The 20,601-nt window shown below is 47.4% G+C and overlaps 1 protein-coding gene across 1 annotated transcript in view; it reads left to right on the top strand.

The window, feature by feature from the left end:
• Window positions 1–20,601, top strand: part of LOC133342492 (uncharacterized) — a 32,834-nt gene that overhangs the window by 6,562 nt on the left and 5,671 nt on the right. Inside the window, exons 3-9 of the mRNA XM_061551646.1 lie at window positions 5,592–5,839; window positions 6,349–6,478; window positions 14,575–14,631; window positions 15,088–15,272; window positions 16,640–16,708; window positions 17,759–17,816; window positions 19,201–19,368. Of these exons, the coding sequence (XP_061407630.1) occupies window positions 5,592–5,839; window positions 6,349–6,478; window positions 14,575–14,631; window positions 15,088–15,272; window positions 16,640–16,708; window positions 17,759–17,816; window positions 19,201–19,368 (915 nt within the window). The remainder of the gene's footprint in view (window positions 1–5,591; window positions 5,840–6,348; window positions 6,479–14,574; window positions 14,632–15,087; window positions 15,273–16,639; window positions 16,709–17,758; window positions 17,817–19,200; window positions 19,369–20,601) is intronic.

Consider the following 20,601-nt stretch of genomic DNA (forward strand, 5'->3'; position numbering starts at 1 on the left):
GATGATGATGATGCTGCTACACTGATATATTGATGGTGACGATGATAAACGGTGATGGCAATAGCGAAGATGATTATATGATGACGACGGTAGTGGTCATGGCGACAGTCGTCAGGATTGTATTAAATAACAAACTGACAATGGTGGTGGTTTGATGGTACGAGTGATGGTGATAGCGATGGTCACGTGATGGTGGCAACGACATGATGACAACGCTTATCGCCAGTCTTCGTCAACATCACGGTTGCTGATGGTAACGTTCTGACGTTCACGTGGCCAAATCAACACCGACGACGATGTGACGTCACGCTGGAGCCCCTTTGCGCCCAAGTCAACAGGGGAGCGTGTTACGGCAGCTGATGCCGCATGGATCGGATTGCCGACAGCAAGGTCTGCAGCTGTCCTGGACTGCGCGGCCGGTTTACGTTGTTGGACTTTGGCTCGTGGCAGTTAAAGGAGCTTCAACCACCCAAGGGGTGTCCTTCTCACGCACGGCAATTGAGCCGAGGTGGTGGTGGTGTAAGAGCGACTCCGCGCTCTGCCAACGACAAACCAATCCTCATTCCAGAGTGAGGCATTGGGATTCTGCCTGCACCGAAGATGCCATGGGGACAAATCTCCGATCTCAACGGTGCAACCGACTGATCCGGCTCCGATTCTTCTCGCTCGCCCTACAGATGCCAATAACAGATGACGAGACTACAGTCGAAGCACATCTCGCGTGCGCAATTATGCTACGAAGCCAGCGGCTGAAGAACATTTCCAAAACTATACCAAAGAAAGGCCATTTGCTCGACACGTCACGTATTTACATATTAGTTTGTGTTTATTCTGTGTACGTGTGAAAGTATGGCTGTTTTTTGTGCCACAATGTATCATGCAAGGGGGTGCCTGCGTGGCGTGGAGCGGTGGTGCATTGGTTAGCACGCTGTGTTACGAACCCGACCACCCCAGTTCCATGGCCAACACCGGTGACGATTATCTGATCCGCTCCTAGGTCTTCCCTAGGTCGACTCAGCCTCAAATGAGTACCTGGTGCAATCTGTAACATCGCCACTCGGGAGACAAAATCGTCTGGACGTGGTGCTGGCCAGCCCACCCCCCCGTGTGCCGTGCGACCCTTCACAGGTGATACTTGTGGGCTGTGCTGTGTATCTTGGAAGTCTGTGTTGGAATAGACGTCTCGAATGTACGAGCTTACCCATTGTGGTGGGTTGTCATAATTGACAGATTATAATTATATATCATGGGACCTCCTTTGCCAGTACCAAAATATTAGAATAGGGGTTCCCCCTTTTATCTGGCAACAAAACACGTGTTAAGTTGTTAAAACACCAAACTGAAAACTTTTACAAGGAATCATGTCTGCATTAACCACAATACTTGTGGTCAGAATTCAAACAAAAAACTCACCCGAGCTTTCATTGATAGTGCATTGTCTTTGGGCTGTACGCCTTTTGGCGTCCTTGGTCTAACACCGTTTGAGACGAGGCTCAAAAGAAAGCTGTCTCTGGTGTGGACCAATCAGTTTCAAAGACAATGCATATATTAGCAGAGTATGTTTTTTTGTTTGAATTTAGACCACAAGTATTGTGGTTAATGCAGACATGATTCCTTGTAAAAGGTGTCAATTTGGTGTTTTCACAACTTAACACAACTGTTTTGTTGCCAGATAAAAGGGGGAAAACTTATTCTAATATTTTAATTACTTTCTTTGAGGCAAACGGTCTCCACCGTGTAAAGGCCTCTCCGTATCGGGCTCCCAGTGGCATGGCAGCAGCAGCAGACATTGATGGTTTTACTGATGAATGCTAATAATAACGAAATTGGTCAACAGTTGTGTCTGTCTTACTACTGTTGGGATGGTCACATCTTTCTCTCTCTTTGATTTTCGTTCGTGGTTTAAAATGACAAAATGGCCACACACGCAGTTATTTGCAGCTGGTGGTTTTGGATTTGGTTGAGCGCTTTTGTACATGCAGTGCTCCACACCTCCGTGTGTTGTGAAGCCCGTACCCATTCCATGGCCACTTTTTTTGGCATCTTGTGCCCAGCTTCATCCCAACTGCATCCTGCTGCACCCGTGGATATTGAGGCGCTGCCAAATGCTGCCCCCTAGTGATGGAAATCAAAATCTGAAAATCCACGGCAACGGTTATCAGAATCAGAATCTTTATTTCGACTGCAGGAGGAATCCGATGAGCTATGAAGCTCTTTTTCACAGATGTCCAGTATGGGCGGGTCAGAAAGATAGATTAGCCGAAAAAAATTCTGCATATATTGTGTTCTTGGTCCAGGGTTGCCACGTGTCGGTTTGACCCGGACAGTCTGTCAGTTGGCATCTGTGTGGCAGGTATTGATTTGTATCGAGATCTGGTACTGGTATTGTGTTCTGCTTTATTGCAGAATGCTGCACAGCTTTGCCAGTACCTTGTGCTGACTGAGAAATGTGTTCGCGTTTGGTCTGGTGGAGAAGGTGGCACTCCTCTACCCTGGCCTTCATTGTTACAACGCATCTCAATGAGTCCCGACTCTTTTGAAATGTATCCAGATTGTATACAGAATGTATACCGAATGTATGTCTGGATTGGTGCGCACCGCCCACACTGCGACACGTGGATCAGAAACGTGGACATTTCGCAAACAAATTGGAGAAAAAGCTTAAACGTGTGCCAAGCAGCGTGGAGAGATGCACGGTTGGCGTTACACACCGAGGGACAGCAAGAGACGCACGTGGGTTAATAAACACGCGCCATTTAAAGACATCGTTCCAACTATAATAATAGGTTTTATCCTTTCTGGCAATAAAACAGGTGTTAAGATGTTAAAACACCAAACTTAATCATTTTTCAAGGAATCATGTCTGCATTAACCACATATACTTGTGGTGAACATGCAAACAAAACACCATGATCTGACGATATTATGGGAGGTCCCATCATGGGAGGTCCCGTCATGGGAGGTCCCGTCATGGGAGGTCCCGTCATGGGACCTCCCATGATATCGTTCCAACTGTTGAGACAAGTCAGCCTGATCCCCTTTGTCAGCTCCTTCCTGATCTGAGCCTCTTACTCGGTGACGTACTTCCTGCCCGGCCACTCTTCTCTCGGACACAAAATGCTCGATGCACAATCTCATAACGCGACGCGTGTCAGGAGCGGAACGTTGAAACTGGCACCCACCCCCTGGCTCCCTGTTCTGGCCAACATTCTGCCACCAAATAACCTCAGAGACTTGCAAACTGACCCGTTTTCTTGCCATCTTGCCAACGACAACCGCACACTCTCACCATCAACCAAGTGTCGATCCCCTTCTGGGTTCATGCTGTCACCATCGTAGAATCTCACCCAGATCCTGAACAACGCTGGCGAACAGTGGAACAACAGGGACGTGCAGAATTAACGCCTCATTCGAGACCCAAACGTCGCATCTCCTGGCTTTGACATTCCTCGAGGACACTGCTGGTGTAGCCATCAACCGCATCAGAACATCAACAGGCCGTTGCGCACATCTCCTTCATGAACGGAAAATTAAAGTCACAAGCCACAGTCGTGCGATTGTAGCCATTCAACTCAGACTATGGACGAGTGTCTTAAACCACCATCGTCTGCGCTCCTTCAAAGGAGGAGGAATCACAAAGCCACAGGAACTCGATCTGCCGAAGCCCTCTCGTCCTGGCCAGCAGACCTCGATGTAGGCATCTGGCTCCTGATCAAACATGGAGCCGTCGCACGCAATATTACAATAAAATCTAATTGTAAACGAGTCAACAAATTAAGATGTAGTGTAATATGTACATTTAGTAATGAGGCACAGTTCTTAAACATTTGTTGTTTAACAATGCTGGCAGTGACTCTGGTGCCCTTTGACCCTCTGCTTGGGAGAGGAAGCCGGCAAATGTGAAGCAGATGCAAGTTGTCCCCCCACGTGTGAGGAGCAACAAGGCAGTCGGAGGGATAATTACCCACTTATGGTAAATTATTTTTGCAACGTGACGTAAGAATGTCGAGGCACGTCTTAAGTTACCGTGGGGGTTTGTTGGCGAGGGGAGTAAACGCCCGAGGAGGCTTGGCACTTAATAATTTAGTATAATACGTTCGCGAATACCTTAAATATAATAACCTCGTGTGTCCCGTTATCGACACAGGGAAAGCGACAAGTCCTCGTCCATAGATCACAACCATGCAGATGATGGTTTTGTTATCAGGTAACAATCAATATCCGATTCTGTCCATCTTGACACCTCCCTGTGTATCTACCCATGCATCTGTGCGTACTGTAACGCAGCACATGAGTGCGGGTGGTGTTCTGTTGGGAGAGAAGGGCTATGGGAATGGAGCGAAGGGTCGTCGATCCGCGTGTGTTGGCGCTCTGCTCTGTGTGCGGACATCGCGAGGAGCAGCGTGGCGTGAGGTCCAGGCAGCGGTGTCTTTTGTTCGCGACTTTCTCCATAGTCGTGCTTGATTTGTGTGTCTCAGTGAACACAAGGGGGGCGCAGAGGACGCAGGAACAGCATCCACACTGTGGATCGTTATGCATTGGGTGGCCGTGGAGGGGTTGTTAGCTGGGCTTGTACGTGAAACTTACAACAATAACACACATTTGAAGTTGATGCTGCATTAGCAGTAGTGCACAAGCATTAAAATGATATTTATAGGCAAAATGTTGGGCAATGATACTGCTTAATAGCATACAAATAAAGCTGATTGCAGTAGTTAGAATGTTGAGATAGTGGAGGCCTTTGTGTTGTTATCAACATAACCGTACCTCGCTGTGTTGAGTAGACACGCTTGGTTGAGCAGAGATACACTTTGACTTTGCGAATACGAAAATGATTGCCTAATATGCATTGGTAGAAAAAGTCCTTTATTAGTTACGTTCAAATATATCCTCATCAGCCATAGTCAATCCACTGCTGGATGAAGGTTTTCCTACGTCTCGCGATGGTCTGGTGGTGGCACCAACCATCTCACGGATTGCTGTCACTGGACGACCTCAGTAAAGGGGGTCATCCTCTTGAGCACATTCTTCTCGTCTCATCAGGCCCAGCGATAGGTCTCAGCCAAGCCCATCCAAAGATATCAGCAGCCAATGCAACAGGGTGGTGCAGTGGTAACACGTGTGCCTGCCAGCAAGAAGGACCTGGGTGTGATATCCTGTGTGGAGTGTGGTTGCTCTCCCCCTGTTCTACGTGGGCTTCCTCCATGTGCTTCATATTCCTGCCGTGGCTACAACCACAATGGCATTGCTGTTGGCCAAACATCCCAATACGGAGCTATCCTAAAAGCTAGTCTTCGGACTCGGTGTGGCTGTTCTGGATCAATAAAATAGTATTTCATATTCTTTGGTTATTTCCGTAAAGTCACGTAGATAGAAAAATAATACTCAAAATAAAGTAACTTTACCGAAAGAACCAAAGAATATGAATTCCTGCAGTCACGGAAGTTTTAAGTCAAAATAATATTTGTTTATTGCTCGATCCACGTGCTTGCTGTCTTGCGAATTCGAGCGATGAGATGCGCTGGCCGTTGACTTCTCGTCGTCGTCGTCGTAATTGTTGTTGTCGTGGTCGTGTGTGTGGCCGTGGCCAGGGTGCACCCCGTTCCCCATGCCTCCCGACCGCACGTGCTCGGGGCCACGGGGGCCTGGGCACCCCTCCGTGTCCGTCTCCCCCGAGCGGCCCTCCCAGCTGGGCAGGGACGCCCTGCGGCTGAGTTGGAGTCCCAGTCCGCACAGGCACCACCGCCTCAAGGGCTTCCAGGTGACGCTGCTTGGCCTCACCGGAGACATGGGGCGCTGGACCTGCTGGGAGGTGCTGCTCAGGAAGGTGCCTCCGGACGTACGTACTTCTCTACACGCGCGCTCACTCGCACGCACGTGCACGCGCACTGTGCCACCGGTGTTTGTGCCACTTTGTGAGAAGTCGGAGGCCGTTGTCCTGTGGACAAAATGGAACTCTGCAACAGAAATGCGGAATTTTCACCGCTGGCGCCTGGGCCGCCAGGGGAGGTGGACAGAGCCTCGTCCTCATTTGAGCACGGGGAAGATTTCGATGTTTTGATTATCTTGATGCTTGATTATCTTGATTATTTCATAATGAATACAGCTGCATTCCTCCTCACCGAGTCTTCAAGAAGGCCCTGCTTGTTGGGGCTTATTGGCCGATTTCTTTTCAACCCGGAATGTGCTGGGCTACAAGGTGTCCGCTGATCATGCGAGCGGTTAGCTGACTTATCGTTTCATCTTACAATGGGGAAATGATACGAGCTTACTGGCACAGGCCTGAGGCAATGGATTAGACGGGTAGCCCTGTGTTGCAATGGCCCCTGGTATTGCGTTGGTGCACAGACCCAGTTCCTGCTCACCTCACACGACCTGCGGCTGGGGGTGAACTACAGCATCACCATCCAGACACTACCCCCTGCTGGCGTCGACTGCCCACAGAACAGCCACACGACGGTCCACTACCACACCCGCAGTGAGTGAGCACCACCACAACACCACGCTCCACCACCACAACACCACGCTCCACCACCACAACACCACGCTCCACCACCACAACACCACGCTCCACCACCACAACACCACGCTCCACCACCACAACACCACGCTCCACCACCACAACACCACGCTCCACCACCGCACTCACAGTTAGTGTCTTTCCGACAGACCTGTTCTTCACCTGAGGACGGCTGCTTGCGTTGTGGCCGAAACGTCGTGATAATTGTATTTTATTATGTTTGATTTCTATTATTTTATTATTTCCCTTCTACGTGACTTTACCGAAAGAACCAAGAAGATGAATCCCTGCAGTCACGAAAGCTTTCAATCTAAATATAAGCCAATATGTTGGAGCAGAATACCCAATGGTGCCATGTAGATGCTAAAAGTGATGGGCCAAGCACAGATCCCTGCGGAACACCACGGAGAACTGGTCTAATTGGTGACCTAAAGCCATCCTTTGTGACGTAGTACCTACGACTATTTAAGTAAGAGTGGAACCACAACAACGCTATGTCAGAGATCCCCATTGAAACTTCCAGTCGCCCAAGGAGAACCCCGTGATCAATACGGCTGACAACGCCTTTATCTGCTGACAAAAGTAAATCATTGACAACCCTTACCAGAGCAGTCTCGGTGCTATGCGCACGTCTGAACCCTGATTGAAAGTGGTCAACTACATCGTTTGAGGCCAGGTGCTGATGTAAACGAGTGACCAAAGTTCGTTCCAGAATTTTAGACAAATACGGAAGTTTGGATATTGGGCGAACATTTTCTGGAAGCTCGGGATCAAGACCCCAGCCATCTTAAAAATGTCAGATACTGTGCTGGTTTTGAAGGACCTGTTGATAAGACTGCGGATAAACGGCTTCAGTATAACAGAATTGGCCCGTAGCAGCCTTGAAATGAAGGGATCCAGTGGACAGCTGGTAGGTCGAGAAACAGCAAATAAAGACATGAGTTCCGGAGTTCAAATTGCGGGAAACTCGGGAAACAATGTGCCCTCGAACTGAGTTGGAGGCAAGAATTTTGACTGGATAGGGGAATTTTTATGGTAAAAAAACTGTTGAATTTTAGTATAGAAATCAGCAGAGGAGTGGGAGATTACATTTAGTTCCTTATTCAAAAGTTGGCTGATACAGGAAAATAAGGCCCGAGGATTGTTATCACTATTTTCAATGCGACCAGTAATGTAGGAGGGTTTAGCCAAGGCAATGTTGTTATGAAAAGTACGAAGTTTTTAAAAAATATTTTATGATAAATAGTGAGGCTGAACGAGCACACACCACCGGGAGGAACTCAGAGTACTCTGAGAGGAATGTATGAATTAACCTTGGAGGGTGATAGAGCAATATTAACAATGCCAGCTGGGTACAAATTGGCCTCTAATCTTACGTGAGGTGCTCAAATGACTGAAAAGTTGGCAGTTGGACAGTTTTTACAAATGCAGAATTTGCATGAAATGAAGCCAGGCCACCCCTCCCCTTCCTGATTAATGTGGATTCTCACAATCAGAGAAACCAGATGGAGTGGCTTCGTTCAGTACAAAATAGTCAAGGCCTCAATCAGACATAGGAAGTAAAGGCAGTGGCCTGTGATAAGTTTGTTCACCACAAACGCCTTACTTGTGATGGAACGGGCATTAAGTAATGCTAAATGAGTACAACCAGTTATGGGGCCCTTTAACGGTGATCCTTGGGCAGGCCCCAATGGACAATTAATGGAAGAGGTACCAATGGAAAAGGTGGGGCTATGACAAAACAGATCTGATGTTACGACCTGATTTTCGAGTGAGCTGATGATTTTGCTACGACCATCTCCATGATGAACATAGGGTGATCGCCTGAGAATACCCAGGGAATGGCAGAGTTGGGAAAACTGTGCATCACGTGATCGAAAAACAGAGCGCAAACTCGAAAATACATTTATAGGGCACACAGCCATCGTAATGTCAGACTGCTATCATCATATACATCAATTTACTCGTGATGTTTCTAAATCGACGAGATATAAATGAGCAGAGGCAATTGGAAATCCAAAAGATGGAGGGCCACAGCCATGCAAATCAATGCCGGTGAGGGTCACACGCAGCATGGAGTGGACAACCGACGCAGATAGTCAATGTTGTCTTCCCACAAAGCGGTACTCATTTTACTAACCCTGGATCAATGACACTGTCCGGTCAGACACCCGACCAGGAATTGTACTTCACAACAACGCTAGCTGTCAGTCGAGACCTCTGCCAGTGCCGCCCTTCTCTGTTTGTTGTCATAATTGCAATGCCACACAAACTATTGTGGAATTAAATTTCGTCAGGACGTGGTGGCGGATGCCTGTAGTCCAGGGCATTGGAAGCAGGGTTGGTGGTTCACGCAAAGGGAATCACCTATCTGCAGGGCTAATCGATGGGCAGTGGATCTTAAACAGCAAGCAGTTAAAGGACTTTTATCTGCACGAATGTTTGGATGTTTTTTTACCGTTTTGTCCGGACAGTCCTCCCACATGCAAATAATATCCTCATTAACCAAGCATTTTCCAAACATCCCAAACAGAGCCCTACTGAGCCAGTCTTGAGACTCGGTGAGGTGTTCCTAAACTAACACAATGGCATTATTACCAAAAATAATCCCCCCCTCTCTCTCTCTCCATGAGCCGTGTGTCCTTTCTCAAAGACGCCGGTGATCGTGGTCTTGTTTCCATTCAGCTCTGTTCCACACCTCCGATTAGCACGGTTGGCTACATACAGTGAAAAAGAAGTTCAACATGCGTACATATGTATTCAACAAATTGGCATCGGATACTCCTCCCAGTTGCATCCAATTATTCAAATTGCTTATGTAACTTAATTTGCTGTCTGCCCGAGCTTCTTGTATCTGTCACTTTCCTAGTCAAAGCATGTTTATATTCAGCCTCTCGTTTTCTCATTACACATCCAATAAATCATAAATAAAGTAATGCTACACTGAAGTTGAAATGTGTGTTCCAAGAATATAAACAGCGTGTTATTATATACGTTTTGTGTGCAGTCAAAGTAACCCATTTCCAGTTGTAGTTCGTTATTTAATAATTGTTTTTCATTTTCTCGTTTTGTACTTAACCGCGTGTAGGGTTAATATGCACACGCCGTGACACCACATACCTGTCGTATTGCTCCTTGGTTCGTGACTGCAGGAAGCAGCTGCAGCTTTGACATTTAGCATTTGACATTTAACACCTGGGCGCAAAGCCACGACGAGATCCTATTTCACATCCTCATGTTATATTCAAAAAAGCTGAACTTCATCAAAAGAAAAACATCAACATAGCCATGTCCACCCGATGAAGACAGGTTTTCAGCCAATGGATACTGCCAGCCAGGACCAGGGATGGAAAAAAACAATTTTTTTCACATCCGAATTTGAGGTTTAAGGTTCAAACCTTAATAAACCTTATTAATCCTAATAAACCTCATGTTTTTTTTTTTCGCAATACTCCCAGATCAGTACTAGTCCTCCTCTCTCGAGTCCATGTCGTCGCCCTCGGACATAGTTGCTCTTGAGGTAGACCAACTTCTCCACCGAACTGGGCGCCAAGCTGTTACCGAGCTTGCTGTGTATGAGGCCCATAGTTGAGAAGTTGTGCTCCGAGGCTGCAGAGGATGTTGCCATCAACCGCCGTCTCATCATTGATCGGTGTCTCCGGGCTCAAGCCCTCTCCAATGAAGCGAGGATCTAACAGATACGCTAGTCCATGGGCCTTTCCGTACATTAACTGAAAGCGACTTGCTGCCAACTTGATCAGCTAGTTGATCTCTTTAGTGCTCGCATGACCGTCTTTGTGCAGTTTAGCAAACTCAGCAGGGAGGGCGTGAAAATCCGGCAAGACTTCAGAGACTGGTACGGAATCGGATAGATATATTCGACAATCAATGCGTCGATTGGCGTGAGAATGGCAAGGGACTTCAAAAACAGAGAGACGAAGTCGTCGCTCGTAATGATGGTCTTGCTTCGCATGCGCTCGGATTTCTGAGCTGCCGTCCCCTTGATGAAGTCGCGAGCTGCGACAATGAAATGCAGAATCCTCACTGACAATAACATCGTCTCGCAACAGCCTTTGATCGTTCCCCAATGTGTAGGAGCCGGTCAGACCAAAGCTCGAACGCCAGCGATCTTCTGTTCAGCCTGCAGCTGTGCCTTGAGAATGTGACTGTTGTGAAACAAATTGACCGTGTCCTTGCACCCCACGATGAACTCAAGCAGGTACGCGAAAGGATAGTCGATCGGGTATGTGTGTTCTGATTGGCTGGCTTTCCTCGTCTTCGTGGCAGAGAATATGTCCTTGACAAGCAAATGCAGACCATGCGACGTACAGCCTTGGAAATAGGAGGATGGGTGAGCCTTCGAGAGCTGTTCCCACGCATTCTTGTTGGTGGATGTGTTGTCTGTGACCACGCCAGCGAATGTAGTCTTCGGATGGGACGCCATCACACGTTAAAGATCCGAGGCGATCCAGTCAGCGTTGTGGCCCTGCTCTCCAATGGACACCGACTCGAGAAACAACGTTGTGGACGGCGATGTGACCATGCAGTTCACAAACGTATCATTCTTGATGTTTGACCATGCATCAGATGTCAGGCAAACGGTCTTATTGTCCAGGACGGTGTCAACCTTCTCCTTCATGTCGATGTACGCCCTGTCGAGCAATGGTTCGACCAGCCTCTTCCTGTTCGGCAGCACTGCATCTGGGCAAAGGGCCTTCACAGCCATCACCAGGTTACCCTCCTCGACCCGCTGGAACGACGTGCCCGAGACAAAGTAATGCATTGCTATGGCCTGCTCGAACTTCTCCTTCGTTTGCTTATCGAGCTTGGGTATTAGGTAATCTTTGATCGATCCTTGCTCCAACGACGAAGCGCTCAATGTGGATGGAGTTGAGCTGCCACTTTTCTTCAATGGCTTCGCCCACTTCTTGTTCGACGCATACCACTCGGGACGATCATCTATCTCGGTGCTATTCGTTGCCCTCCGAAAAGCGGCGCATGCATTCAGGTGCCTCATCGCCCGCTCACTCTTCTTGAGATGGTTGAATCTGGTGCGACAATGTTTGCAGACGGCACTCTTCAACTTGTGCGGTTCCGGATCATCGGTGAAGTAGTGCCAAAACTGGCCCATCGAGCGTCCTCTGGCCTTCCCTGCATTCGCCGACGCCTCGTCGGCCACTCCAATGTTCTCCATCACAATTACGACATCACTATCACATTCTTTTGGAATCGAGTAAATCCTCATCCAGGTCCTGATCCATGATCCTGCTCGCGGTGGAAATTGGGTTCGTTTGATGACGCGAGTAACTCAGGTAATGCCAAGATTTCTCATTTCTGGGCTCCGGCCTTCCGCAGTCCGTTACTTCTGTCAGACTTCCTGCAAAAACCAAAATGGCGTCTTTTTATAATAAACCTCAAAACCTCATCCTAACTGGCTCTTCGGGATATTGAGGTTTTTATTTAAACCTTTTCAAACCTACCGGTAATTGTTTTAAACCTCGCCTTGCCACCCATGGCCCGGACTTGCTCATCATAAACACGGACAAGAGAATGAGCGCCGCTCACAGAGCGCCAATGAGATCAAGTCGTGCGCAGGAGTGATGCGGATTGTGGCATCAAACTCGTCCCAAGAGATGTGGGAAGGCCATTATCCAGCAGTGGATATACCACAGCTGATGATTATAGCAATTAAACGTGATTAAAAAAATTACTTATTTCACCCATGATATTTTTAAACGGATTTTCCACTCCCACCGTGTTAAAGTCGCAGTGTCTCCCCTGCTCAAGCGAGCATGGGGTGGTGCTCCTCTTCTTTGATGGCCCTGAACTAGTGGTGGAAATTCCACATTCCCATGACAGAGCGAAGGATTATATTGTCGACCCTAGAAGGATACCGGAGTGAGTTTGTCCCCCTTGTTGGGAATTTAACTTTGTAGACTTCTGGTTGTGAGTGCAGTATCCTCAGTACAGTGTCACCCAGCCGGATTTATACAAATTAGTAGGGTGCTGTGCTGTGATGTTACATCACAATGTGCCATTCAATGATGGGGCAATATTCAAATTACATGTGTCCATGTACAGAATAGAGTGTACTTTGCTTAGTCATCTGCTATAAATAACGTAGCCAATATCAGATTAATGTTTGCAAAGTGACTCCTACATTGAAATATTAAACGATCGGTCTGCATTGTGCCACTGGTATGGTACAATGGATTTTAAACTAATAAAACTGCATCATTTATTTTGCCAGGGGATATGTCATTTTGGTCTCTTTCACAAGTTAAACATGGGGGTACCATCGCCAAGATTTTCTAATTAACCTTAGGCTTATTATATATGATTATAAAAGTTTATTTAATCATCATTATTGTTCAAAATCAAAGTATGCCCTCATACTAACATTCATGTCCGTGGACAATCTTCGTTGTCGTCCCATAAACTGGTTAATTTCACGAACCCACGAAGGTGATCGGCTCAGTGTACTCCTGACAACAGTTTGAAATCACGACACTGTGCCACATTGCCAACAAACTTGACGATTCTTATAATAACATAAGTTGAAGTTAAAATTATTTGTTACACGGAAGAACCTACCGAGCCAGTTGCCCGGCAGTTCTGCACAGGAGATCTGTGGCGCTGCAGGAGCACAGCAGCAGCAGCAAAATAAACATCGACATTCTAGAGAAGGGCTACAGGGCCCTTGATGAATATTGCACAAGGAACAAACGAGGTATTTTTGTGTATCTATCTTGAATTTCGTTAGCACCGTACGTAGCCAACCTTGCTCATCGGAGGTGTGACCTTCTAACATTCAGCAACTGAGGACTGCCACGGTGTGCTGGCTCTTACAAAGCGCATCACTTTGAAGCGGCGTCTCCTTTCCGTGGCTTGTGTGCGAGGACCGCCCGGTGGGAGTGCAAGTGCCGACCCAGTGGCGAGCTCGCAGAACCGCTGGGACGGCAGCGGCGGCGGTGGCGGCGGAGTTTAAAATGAATCATCGCGTTATTTGCTTTTACGGCGTGTCGCTGTATGTTCAGTCAGGCCCCGAGCTAACAGCTCACGGTTGACCTTTTGAAGTTCCTCATACCGATTTGCGTGTGCGCGCCTCGCTCGAGACTTTCCTTCCTTCCTAGGGTCACATTTGCATGCGTCCTCCACGCCACCCCCTCGCCCCGTGGTGGCGATGCACACTGATTCCGCACGGTCCAGCCAGCCAGCGACGGGTAGCTCACATGCACATCGTGTTGTATAACCACCCACGCATTCCGTGATACGAAATAGCCGCGATAAAACTGCAGGATAAGAAAACGTCACTGAAGGGCGCTGCCCGTGAACGCGTGATGCGTCGATTATGCGTTGCTTGCTCCACAAAGCCTTGCTGGGTCCAGAGACACTTTTGGAGAAGGGTCCCATTTAGCCTGTTTTGATCATTCGTTACCGAGTATTTTGTGCGTGACATGAAGATACATAGAGACGTAGATGTTTGAATTTAGGCGGAAGAACCCAATGAGCTGTGGACCTCTCTGTCCAGCCCTTAATCTGGGGTCAGCAATTGCAGACATTTTCAGAGGAAGTTGCATAGGTAGACATATTAAACACACGTACATAGACGCAGTCGTACATAAACTAGATGTCACTTGAATTCAATACTACGAACCCCTCAATTATATATAAACTCAAACAAAGCAACGGAGTAATACAGCAAAAAAGAAACAGCAATGGTAATATTTTTTTACAAAGAAAGGATAAATGAGACTCGAGAATTCACAGTTGTCAAATAACAGAGCTGCGAATGTGGCCGCAGTTGACGTGGGGCGTGAGTGCAAGAGGGTTTCCTGACCGTGAATTCACCAAATCGAGAGAGAGGGGAGCACAAGAGGGCGATTCCAACACGAGCTTCGGTACCAACCCGAGTGCTTCGAGAAGAGTCACAAATCAGCGGAGGAGACTCTCTCAACTCTGGTGCCCAATGATGTCAGCAGCCACCTGCCGTGCGCTCCATGCCCGCCGTGGGCGTAATCACGTGATGCTCCTGTCACTCTCTTCCCCAAAAGGCTGCGAGGAGATTTTGAGTCTTGAAGGCCCGAGCCTTGAGGACTTCTGCATACCCGGTGAGACTAACTCTGCCCGTTCGTAACTCGCGCACGCACGCACGCACCAACCTGAGGTAGCAGTAACACCACTGGCAAACAGGGCCTCCAGCCAATGTATCTCACTAACAAATAATCACAAGTTATGGAGAAAACCACATCTTATTTCAAATCCACTACACCTCTCGCACCCATCTCACTACATTCATGAAGTCGTTTAAAGCTCTCCTCCGTAAGATATGGACCCGTTGATTCGGCCGTTTTCAATCACCCGTTGAGGATGTAACAGGATACATTAGAAATCAGTTGGGTATCTGTAAATGGATCTGACTGGGCTGTCTGACGCGTGGTCGATGATCCGTTCGTCAGGAGAACGACGCGAAGCTTCACAGCTTTGCGACGTCGATGTGTTGTGGCGACGGCGGTGGCGATGCCCGATCTCTGACGACGGTGTGCGCCGTGCCAACTCCGTTCCAGATTGGAAACCGGCGCAGGTGAACGCCTCCGTAGACGGTTCGACCGCGACGGTGAAGTTCTGGGTCGCCACGCCCGTACACCGGGTGCGCAGGTACAACCTGTACCTGGGCAAGCCTCCCGATAGCGACGTGCCCGACTTCTACGCCTGGTTCCCCAGGATCTTCGCCATGGCCACCGTCCAGGGGGTGAGACCACAGGCGGCTCGCCGCGCCCAGCCTCGTTCGTCCTCTCCCGCGCCAACGGCGACGTCCGGGCATGAGCGACCAAAGCCGTTCCCTACAGTGAATCGGGGCGAGCGTCCCGGGCCCTGTGCTTTGGGGGGCCCCACGCTTCGATGTCGCGGTGTCAGATGTGATGCTGCCGGATTGGTTTTAAGTTGTGGTTTGCCCCGGCCCCCGCACCGCCCTGCACTTCATTGCCACAACCGTCACTTCCGATTAGCACGGTTGGCTACGTAAGGTGCGAAAGAAGTTCAATATCCCAGTACGCTCAGTACAGATAGAGGTTACTCAACTGTCTTCTTCGATTCGTGTGTTCACTCGACGTTGGCTTGCCATAAGTCTTTCCGTTCTAACTTTCCAATCGGTAATGCTTATCATGCCCATGCTGTAAGCTACGGTAATCATTTACGATAGCTCCAACAGTTAAGACATTGTGGATTTACTCTCCAACGCGCCGGTGTGCTGAACTAGTAACGAATTGGCATCTTCTGTTTACGTGGCAAACATTACTAGTTGGCTGTGTCGGGTGGTGGCAGGTTTAACAAAACATTTATATATTTACGCGATCCTACCCAAAAAACCCTCTATTATGGATGATATTGGTTGCGAAAGCCTCCGACGTGTTCAACGGAGTTACGACATCATAACCATTGTTACTGTCAACTGCTCCCAGAAAATCTTTGTAAAGCACTCATTAGCAATGTTTTGTTTACAACTTGAGTGATTGTGTTTGTTACGTCAAAAAAAACTTTTGGAAATAATATAGAATCAAATAATTCATAATCACGATATGATATTGAGAAATATAGATTTTACGATTTTCGTGGATATATCGTACAAATATATCATGGTATCACCATATCACGTCAACTTTGGGAACATGGCTTGAGAAATTGGGAAATCGAGGTGGCCATGTGGCACAGAGGGCTTGGCATGACCACGTTAGAGCACAGAGACAGTGGCTGGGTCCAAGTCAGCACGAACTCACACCAGGATCTCAAATTTGGTGCATTGAGGGTCTCAGCCTGGGCACCGATGACTGGTCAGTACAAAAATAACCACTGTATATAAAAAAAATTGTACTTAAATTGGCAATGTTCCAGCTCTGAGAACTAACATAGATAAGCATGTTACACTCATCATTGTGATCACTGTGAATATCATTATTATGATTTACATTGTGGCCATCACCTTTCTGGCCATCATCATTTGCATAGCCATCATCGACATCATCGAACGTGGAATTTCCACCACTTTGCTCCTCCAGAGCTCGTGGTTTATGGATTTGCGAGCAGTAAAAAAACATTGCAATGCTTATGTTTCCACAACAGGAACAGGTGAATGAGAAGTTTGCCTCTCACACATTCAGAGATCTGAAGCCTGGCGATTATACTGTGCAGGTAACCACCAGTACACCGGACGGAGACAGAGACCCCCTGTATAGCCTTCATGGATTTGTGGGGCAAATGCTGTGAGCGACGAGCATTAAACACACAGCAGCAATCATCGCCCCCGACTGGCACACTGATGCCCCAGGTCACTCTTAAAAATGAGGCTCTATCCCGGTCTCTTGAGATATCAAGCCTGGGTTAAACAAAAACAACTTTAACTTACTTGGCTGTCGTGATGAGTGCCAACCCATTGTTCAGTTGAACAAGACAGTGACTTACAGTCTTCCATCCCATCTCGATATTCCCCTGGATTTTGGATTTTGGTTTTATTGTTGTTGCCACCCATGATAATACATCTCAAGAATGTATCAGAAATGTTTGGCCAACATCAATCACCAACCATATGGCAGGAGTCAATTAAAATTCCGCCCCGCATGGCGGGGGGTGTTTCATGTCGGGTTTCCCAGTGGTCCATCATCGCGATGCCACCACTGCCCTCTGATTACTGATGATTAATGGCGATTCACGCGTTGCGTGAGCCACACCTGGTGCAAATGCATTCGGTGTTACTGCTCTCCTCCAAAATATCTGGCTAGAGCCAAATGTTTGAGATCAAAACCTTGCTTATCTCTGTTTTAGTTAAATCATGTTTGGACTCCAGATGCCCTTTCACATGTACGTGTATTTGATTGCTCTGTTTTACAGACGCAGTTTTATGAATGTGTTTTTTTGTACGTGGCATTCTATTATCCTCGTATTCTCTGTGCTGGTTGTACCGTGATGTTGATGAACGATTGCTTTGTTCACGTCTTGTTGTTGCTGTAGTCACCAGGTTGCTGTGGTGTAACCAAGTTCCCATGGGAAACGAGCATTCCTTGCACAATGAGTTTTCCCAGCGCTATAAGAAACCCTAACGCTCACACATGTCTCAAACAGTTACACTGCAACGTGTTTCGGTTGAGATGGGATGATTATTCTGTGCCTATTCTCGAGCTGCGAGTGAGAGGCTGGAGTGACGAAATTTGTTTGTGACACTGCTGTTTGACCAAAACTCTGCAGGTGGCTGCCCAGAAAGTGGATGCGATTCGCAGCAAACCGACCCTCTTCACAATATCCGGTGAGAGACGGACACAGCACACGCGATTATTATGTTACGCACCGTTTCTACCATCTCGACGCTTGCAATCGGCGGGGGCTGAGCAGGTCTCGCCGCTGAATTGGTTTGAGTCAGAGTCCTGCTGACTTCAGACTTTATGAATACTTCCGTGAAGTTAAAGTCCCTGTGGCGACGTTCACAACAACTTGCCAATGTGTGCTGGTGTCAAAGCCCTTCTGTTGTGAGCGTCCAAATATACGGAAGCTTTAGTCACTACTCCATAGAAACCTGACTTGTAGCAATCGTTATAACAATCGCGATCACTACCATCATCAATAAATTTGATATTCTAATGTCAGTGATCGAACCTATCGAAAGGATGCCTGTTTACCTTCCAAAAAAGTGGTACCAATTTTATTCACCCTGGAGTGATGATGAGACAAGTCGAACCCAGAGCAGGATTTGAACTTGGTATAAGATCGTGAGCGGTGTGTTGCAATTACAGCACCACCAAAGTCTACAAAAAAACCTGACTTACAGGACTTGTTATTACATGAACAATGACCACCACACCGTCATCGTCGTACGCCACGACTTGTGGAGAGAGCCAGCAGTGGTTGATTTAGAGAAACAAGTCCCTGCCGATTGAATGTGGAATGTCCATCAATATGAATTGTTGCTGTGCTTCGCTCATTCTGTTGTCTTTTTTGTGTCTCGTTTTGGCCCTGCCGATGTTTTGTATGTTCGTGGTGTTGTCTGCTTATAATGCATGTCGTTGTCTTTACAAAACCAACATTACAGTTATACTTTACAACAAGTATTCATATGAGCCATGCCTTTATACTGCCATATACTGCCATATAGACGCGTGTATAAAGTGAAGGCCAGAGTTTGTAGACGCAAATGCCTTACTTTACAATGCTGTTGTTGGTATAAAAGTTATAAAGTGTACATTCTTGGAACATGTACCTTGTAAACAAAAACGAGTAAACTATTCCACCCATCACCATCATCAGCCACGATTCATCCATTGCTGGAAGAACGTCACCCCCAGGCATCACCATTCACCATGGTCTCACGCCGCAACATTTCAACGTGTTCCTGCAAATGTGCCGATGTCATCGTTCCATCTCCTCTTCATGTTCGGGCGCGTTTCCTCCTTTACCTGCCATTCTGTAACCGGCCGGGAGCTTTTTCAGTTCCAGAATAATCAGCTTACTGAATAAGCTCCCGGCACGTGGAGTGAAACGTCAGACATCGCGCCAAACAACACGCCGTCCGACCTGAAAACGCATCGGAGAGCCGCGCGGCACGACCGCTAAAAAACCTTCACAGTAGCAGCACAAACGGCATCTGTTTTGTAGCTCTGTGAACGTGACGTGTCTCTTTATCGCTTCCTTTGCAGAGGCGCCAGAGACTCCACAGGCGCCGCGTGCCGCCACCGCGAGCGCCGCTCCGGGCGGCAAACGAGAGCGCGAGAAGTGTGCGGAGGAGAAGGGGCTCCTGGGCAAAAGCGGTAGCGGCAGCCGGGACGAAGTGTCCCAGCTCAAAAAGGAGATAAAAAAGCTCAACAGTAAGTTTGCCCGATTGAAGAAAAAGGCACAGAGACCACGCAAGAAGAAAAGAAGGCAGAGGCCGGTGGGCAGTTACTGATCGTGAGCCACTTTGTTACACGTGCTGCTCTTAGGGTTGCCACCTGTCCTGGGTTTGCCCTGATCGCCCCTCGTTTGGAGGTAGCCGTCTAAGGAAACATGTACGTGTTCCGAGGACGCAATCCATCCTGGTATTGGTAATCCACCAATCTAAACAGTGATTTGTATTTCCACGTAGCCTCTTCCCCTCTTTGATATTGTCAGATATTATTGTTATTATGTCCTGGTTTTTATTGACCTTGAATAGAGCACATGGACAATCTGAATTGATTGTTATGTCTGAGTGTCTATACGATCGCTAAACTTGATTGGTATGTCTGAGTGTCTATACGGTCGCTAAACTTCAATCCAACGGGAAATAATGGAGCTCGCAAAACTCCATTCTCTTGTATCCGTCGTGCACCTTCCTATTGTCCACTGTTTAGCTTGACCTTAACTTGACCTTAACTTCACTTTCACTTGACTTTCACGGAAGTAATATTGAAAATAGCAAAGTCACCCATGCGTACCAGATTGGGATATTTGCCCACTTGTTTTGTTTAAATATTTAAAGCCCCCCCCCCCCTCCCACGGATAAAGCCCTCGTGGGAGTAATGTCAGAATCTGTCATGCGGAACTGCCTTGTTATTCGTTTCGGGCGCATTAACACCAATCCCAGGATTCCTCATCATGCTTCATCTCGACCCATGGCTTTTCAAACGTCTACGTCGCCAAGATCATTTTACTTTTCAGCTGCTAACGTTGTCATTTAAATGTAATCCATGTGCTAATTGAGTGCACGCACTGTGTGACCGTGATATCACACATTTTTTTTTTATGTTTCGTCTCCATGAGTTTACTTTTATTTATAGAGAAGAAACGTAAAGTGGATTTATCTCGAAACAAATTCGTGCCAATAATTTGGTAGCAATGACGACGAGGAGTTACGAGTTGACTTCGGGTCTCTTAGAGCACTGACCCATGGAACCAAGCAGCCCCTCAGACCCATATATACAGACCCATATATACAGACCCATATATACAATGTGTATATACACACAACCATTGGTTGTAGTAACTCCCTGTGGGAGATGTTGTTTATTATTAAGTTGTAGTTTAGAATGAAAAAAAAATGGGCATTATAAAAATAGATATTTTAAACGTAAATAATATGT

The sequence above is a fragment of the Lethenteron reissneri genome, chromosome 15 (genome assembly GCF_015708825.2).
Source record: "Lethenteron reissneri isolate LAM-NWPU_2019-01 chromosome 15, ASM1570882v1, whole genome shotgun sequence".
Taxonomy (NCBI): domain Eukaryota; kingdom Metazoa; phylum Chordata; class Hyperoartia; order Petromyzontiformes; family Petromyzontidae; genus Lethenteron; species Lethenteron reissneri.